The sequence below is a fragment of the Sciurus vulgaris genome (assembly GCF_902686455.1).
Source record: "Sciurus vulgaris genome assembly, chromosome: 15".
Lineage (NCBI taxonomy): Eukaryota > Metazoa > Chordata > Mammalia > Rodentia > Sciuridae > Sciurus > Sciurus vulgaris.
Window position 1 is genome coordinate 14,933,125 of NC_136476.1, and position 6,877 is coordinate 14,940,001.

The window sequence follows — 6,877 nt, forward strand, 5'->3', positions numbered from 1 at the left end:
GAGTATAGGTGGTTGCTATGAATTTATGGGGATGAGAAGTATGATTTCAAAGACAAATTTGATCTAGATGAAGAAGTCCTGAATCCAAGGAACTCAGCTTAAATCTTATCAGTGGAGTAGTGAAAAGCCATAAATATGTTTTGTTTTGTTTTCTTTCCTAGTTTCCTCTCCTTATAATGTCTGCTACTAGAAAATTTCTTGGCCAAACTAATTACTTTGCATAAAAAGATATTACAAAGTTAGATTACTCTGAAGGATAGTTCGTTGCTGGCCTAGCTATCTAATACATTGGCAAAACAGTGAAAAGGGATGAAGTAACTGAAGTGGACAAAATGTGTCAACTTTGTTGAATACAATTTGGTCAAACTTTAAAGCTGAAACATAAGGAAATGAAATAGAAGGACTGAAAGCCAGAATTGACAATCCATAATTTCCTTAAAATTCATAATGTAAGTCTAGATAATTTCCTTCTTTAAAATATAAATAAAAAAGTTAGACGATGTTTTTCGCTTCAAAAAAAATTCCAGCTGAGAATGCTACTGTAAAAGTCTATCTAAAAAACTTGGCAGACTTAATAAACAAGTAATACTGTAAGATGTTTAAAAAGAATTACTGAATCTTTAACCCCAAGTGACTCGCAAGAGTTAACTTATAAAGTTTTCCCTCAAAGGTAGAAAAGTAGAATTGATCAGTTGAAAACAAAGTCTTCAAAGAGCCAAAAATAGTGGTATGTACTTCTCAGTGTGTTAGACAGTAACACAGTGCCCTTGGTTTTTAAATCTCTGCTCTAGTGTCGGCACTGGAATAGGTTAATGGCAGAATCCCTCCCTTTGTGAAATCACACTCATTTTCACACGGTTAACATAGGTTACTTGAGACTCAGTTAGTAGGACATTTCAAATTTAATTAGTTCTCAGTACCCTCACAAAGGTATTTCTTCTCTTCCTGTTTCTTTCAACAAAGGAGAGTGTGTTATAACTGGGCTGATAGTACGAACTCAAATGAACCTTTTTTTTTTTTTTTTTGCCTTGATTAAATTGCCAGTTCAGTTTAGCAAACATTTCCTCCGGCCTTCTTAATAATATAAAGCTCATTTCTGGGTACAACGGAAAAAATGGACATATTTTTATTAGTAGCACCCTTTTCCCCTAAGGTATGAAACCCATGGATGAGAAGCAGAATATCAATGTGGAAGTTATTAGAAATGGGTCTCAGATCTCACTCCAGACCTATTGAATCATAATCAGCATTTGAATAAGGTCCAGTGCTTTGATATTGAAAATTTTTGAAGCACGGAACTGGTAGCTCATAGACTTAAAATAAAGAGAAATGTAAGCAGATGTTTTTGTGTTATATCATAATGTATGTGTTCCCAAGGAAGCATGCCTGTTCCAACTGAGTGTGACAATCACACTCATTATTCTCCTGAGAGTTCCAAGTTCCCTCGTAACCCAAATACAGTAAAAAGCCTGTGGGTGAAAATCGTGGGTTAATTTATCTACTTCTGTGAGGTAAAATGCTTATTAAAATACTGTCTTTTAATGGGTTTCAGACAGCGGAGTCTAAACCTTCAATTACTTTGAAGAAACATGCTCATTGAAGCTTTTAGAAGGTATTTTTAAAAGCTTAATTGCCCAGAAAATAATAAGTAAAAGGATTAGGTTTTCAGGAGCAAAAGATGTCTTTTGCATACCCTATCTAGATCACAAGAGGGGAGGCTTAGGAAAGGATCAAGATCTTATTCCTCAGTAAGCTACATGTGCATAGGTGTAATGGTTTAAAAATAGTTTCATATACATGCAATTCAATCTCATCAAACAATACAAAGAATAACTGAGCCAATGCTTTAGTTCTCTTCACAAAGGGTAAATCATAGTTTCTAAACCTTGTGGAGTAGAGAACTGATAACAAGAAACCAGGGTACAAATAGATCGACTCGTGTTCATTGCTGGTCATTTGGACAGACTTGGGAGCAACAAAGCACATGCGGGGAAGAGAAAATTGTACCAAGGGAGAAACCAACATCTGCAAAAGCCCAAAGGCCTGGAATTTAGGCCAATCTCTACCTGCTTCCTCCTAAAAAGAAAAACATACAATCAAAAGGAAAAAAATCCAACTATGAGGATCAGGTTATTTATTTGCTATCAATCAAAGGTATTGTTGAAACTACATTTGCCTAAGATCAGAACACCTTAGAATGCAGATGGAACAGGGCCATTTTCCACCCCTCACCACTGCTGTGCCAACTGCACCTGGTAAATGCATAAATTTACTGGGTTACACCGGTGTGCCTATCGCTACGTCTCCTCTCGTACTCCACACACCACACACACACATTATTATACACATATAATCTTATTTATTTGAATCTAAACAGAATGAGAAAATTTCTTACAGGGTTGAATTATCTTTTGAGCAGTTAGAGCTTTAACGTCAAGTAAAAAATGTCGAAGATGAATGATTTCTATGCATATCAATGATGATTTAAAATGAAAGACATTTTGCATCATTTTTTATGTTTTCAAAAAATGAAAGACATTTTTAAGACATTTTCTCCACAAGGGTGTTTTTTGAATAGCCAGACAACTTACGGTCAACAGCTACTATATGGAATATTCTCTGCACAGAAATAGTTTTCTGCTTTTCCTCCTCAGATAAGCAAGAGTGACTTGTATCATATCGGGGACTCTACTTATACATTTATGCTGCTATCCTCAATGGGTGTTTATGAGTATTTCCCCTCCTCTCTCTCTAGGGGAGAATATGGTCTCCATGAATATACAGAAGTTAAGACAGTCACCATGAAACTCTCTCAGAAGAACTCATAAAGACACCACAGAGTGGAGACAACGCTCTTCATCCAATTAAGCATCTCCTATAGTCACTACATGGGATCTAAATACAAAATTGTTCTTTTTCTGATTTTTTTTTTAAATAAGCTAATCACATTAGTATTAATACTACACATAGAAAACTTGACATGTAGCTATTCTGAAAGAATAACATGATTTTTGTTATGTGACTCCCAAGTCCTATCCTAGATGAAAAGGATGGATTTCTCCATCCTTTCTCTCTAACTGTGGTAGTCATGTAGTTTTCTTTGTAGCTACTTGTCCAGAATAATCATTTTACAGAAGAGGAGCAGTACTCATATAGCCCTCGTTCCCCTAGTGACTCCTTGAAGTCCTTAATATACATGTTCACTGCAGAGTAAGTTGCTCTGTTCCTGGTAGGTTATGAAGTCACTTGTATTTTCTAGATTGCTATGTTTGCTTGTCAAATGAAATATGTAGGTGTAATCTAATATAACGCTTAATAAAATAACCTTGCATGAATCTTGTTTAGTTTGCGATTCTTTTAGGTGTAAGTTTGGGTTATGGTGATTTACTATCCCTACCATCAAAAACAGTGTTAAATTAAGAATAAAGATGAATTTACACATTCTCAAAGGGTAAGAAACATAGTTTACCCTCCCAGTAGAATCCTGGAAAAAGTAGTACACATTCAAGATAGATGGGATCAGACTTCCATAGAATTTATTAAGTTCCTACAAACACTAGGTAAAGGTGTTGTACAAAACAGGTGAATGGTGAGTGCTCCATTATCTTAAGGTGCTTTAATTTAGTGAACAAAGACAATCCCTGCCACCCCCAAAAAGGAGAAAATGTAAAATAGAAATGAATAGTCTGAAACCCTAAAGTGTAGTATGGGGTAATGATGAAGTCTAATTGAGTTAACTGGGAATGGCTTCATGAAGAAATTAGTCTATTAATCTTGAGCAGATTGGCAGCAAATGAAAGGGGAAAATATTCTACACATAATCTCTCAGATACATTTCACTAAAGAAAATTTGGAGACGGTCTATGCAAAATGTTTTCCTCTTAGAGTTTCAAATTGCACATTTGCTGCATATTCTAAGTTCTGAGAAGTCCTGCAACCTGTTTAGTTTTGTTTTAATATGAATGCTCTCCAAATTTATTTTATCAGAGAGCTTGCCTTCCTCCCAGCTTCATCTAACACTGATACATTAAGAAATCCTTGTTGGGAGATGCTGTTCTGTGCAATGAGGTAGGTTTTAGGGTTCCAAAGATCACATGGAGCATCTGGGAAAATGTCCTCCATGTGAAGCTACCTGCACCATGCTTCAATTACACCCTGATAACAAGGACCTTCTCCTTCTTCTGCTGTGCTCCCAATGGGAAGCGACTTACGGTTCATGGAAAATCAAGAGAATATGTATTACTCTACATATTCTAAAATATTCTAGTTCATTAACTTAAAATAAGTTTAATGATCTGTAGGATGGTTTGGTTTTACAAATTTATGTTACATATAAATAATTTACTTTATCATTTTACATTAACAGATATGCTAGTGACATTGTTATAGCTACCATCGTCAGTATAACAATGCAAGAATGAATGAAAACCAATAGCTTCTTAGACCTGAAATAGCTTCAACTTCAATTTCAAGAGTTTCTCAGACTTGTGTGGGCATGTAAGATTTGCAATTTGGACAACCTTATATGATTTGAGTCATAATTACCATTTTGAAAACTGAAGAAACCAAAGTCTTAGGGAGAACTGAAAGTTTTTGAACACTAAGAAGGAAAAATATCCAAATTCAGAGCAGGATTACATTTTTCTAAAACCAGATAATGCCTGCATTTTTAAAAGATGTGTTTGAAACCATGTGCAAATAAATTAATAAGCAGACAAGTTAATATTGAAATGGCATCCTACCAGAACATTTTAAAATGTATAACAAAGAGGGTTGAACACAGAGCATAACAAAAGCCAGAAGCGAGTTTAAATATTTGAAAATTAAATCTTCATTGTATAAATAAGACATTACAGGATTAAACAGAAAATATCTGTTTTATATTGGCTTATCCTGAGCCTCTGGACATTATTTGTATTTCACTATTTGTATAAAAGCCAAACCAGCAATAATTCTTAAAATGTTGAAAAGTTAAAGGATATCTTATTAGTTCATGTATAAGGAATATTTATGAAAAATTCAGTTCTGTGGTAATAAACATGATCTCATTGTTCTCAATGTCCACATGATAGAAAATATTATCATCTCTGGGAATACTAAACCAAGTGACAGAAGTTGGAATTCACTCGTTGTTCAGAAAGGACAGATCACAGATTCCTAAATGTCAGTGGGCTTTTCTTTTTCATTTTTTCCTTTCCTTTCCTTTCCCTCCCTCCTTCCCTCCTTCCCTCCTTTCCTCTCTCCCTCCCTCCCTTCCTTCCTTCCATCCTTCCTTCCTTCCTTCCTTCCTTCCTTCCTTCCTTCCTTCCTTCTTTCCTTCCCTTCTTCTTCTGAATTTATTTTGAAATAGCCAAGGAGAAATAGGAGAGAAAGAATATAAGTAAATAAGTTATCTTCAACTTAAAATGGAATAAACTCAAGGCAGAGAATTTTAGGCTTTTCTTCCCAAAATTCAAGAGAGAATAATAAACTTAAAGGCTTCTTCCCTGGACCATGTGCTTAATTTTTTAGTGTCTAAATTCACCTGGATCTTTGAAATGTTATTGTATATGAGTATCATCAATGAAACACATTCTAGGGACTTTCTCAGGGCATATTGAATTAGTAGGTTATTTCTTCGTGCGAAATACAAATTCTTCATTAGTTTCATTTGCTAATGTACCCTGGAATTTTCTTCTCTGGAGACACATTTCTATCTTCCCATTAAAGGTGCAAGAATATATAAGAAGGAGAATTAGAGATGATGGCTGAATTCCCCAGAAAATCTAATTCAGTGACTACTAGGAGGGTGTTAAAAGTTCCTGTTAAAATACCAGGACTGTGACATTCTGAAAAATAGTATGCCGAGTTCAGACACAAAAAAGGGAAAAACAGGTCACTTTTCATTCTGACATTCTGGAAGTGTTGAAAAGCCCTCTTTGAAGACAAGACCACAGAATTCTCTGCAGGGCTTGAGATAGCTCTAGATCATGACCCTTAATTGACTCTAGATTCTGGGTGATGAGTATTTCCCAGAGAAAAATAGGCTTATCCATAAATATTTAGAATAATTCTCTGATCTTTAGAAAGTCAGCTTTATCACTTCATGAAATACATACACTGAGGGAATAGCAATGATTTTTGAATGTTTACTTTACTTCCATGTGTTGAATACTTTCACATAAATTTAGGTTTATTTAAAGCACATTTCTGATTTATAGAAATGTTCATAGAAGGCTGACATAGTGCTACTCTATAGTGATTTGAAAAGGTTTTAGGATTTTTGTCTGTTTTTTGTCATCATTTATTTACAGGTTTATTAATCCTAGAAAAAAGATGCTAAACATTAAAACATAAAACTGAATTAAACTGGAAGTTAATTTATTTAGATCTTTATTTTTAAATTATTTCAAATTTTAACTGGGCATGGTGGGGCATGCCTGTAATCCCCACAGCTTGGGAAGCTGAGGCAGGAGAATTATGAGTTTGAAGCCAGCCTCAGCAACTTAGCTAGGCCCTAAGCAACTTAATGAGACCTGTCTCTAAATAAAATACAAAAAAGGCCAGGGAAAGTGGCTCAGTGGTTAAGACCCCAGGGGGCTGGGGTCTATCCCGGTACCAAAAACAAAAAAAGTTTCAAACTTTCAAAGGAGATGTTACAGGAATACAAAGAACTCCCACATATCTTTTATTTACTAATCTTTATTATTTTCCTCCTTTATTATTTTCCTTCCTCCATTCTCTATATAGACACATTTTTTGCCACTGAGACACATTTTTTTGGACTTCCTGTCCTGTTAGCAACATGGTTTCCTAGAAATAGTCATACTTTCTTAAGACCACAGTTAGATCATCTAATCTGGGAAGTTTAATAATGACAAAACACTAGTATCTAGCA

General features: G+C 34.9%; 1 protein-coding gene across 1 annotated transcript in view; it reads left to right on the forward strand.

Annotated features, from left to right (window-relative positions):
* ALDH1A1 (aldehyde dehydrogenase 1 family member A1) overlaps window positions 1-3,335 on the forward strand; it is a 156,673-nt gene extending 153,338 nt beyond the window's left edge. The window contains 1 exon segment of the mRNA XM_079112055.1: window positions 2,756-3,335. Within this exon segment, the coding sequence (XP_078968181.1) occupies window positions 2,756-2,828 (73 nt within the window). The 3' untranslated portion in view covers window positions 2,829-3,335.
* Window positions 3,336-6,877: the final 3,542 nt, after the last annotated feature.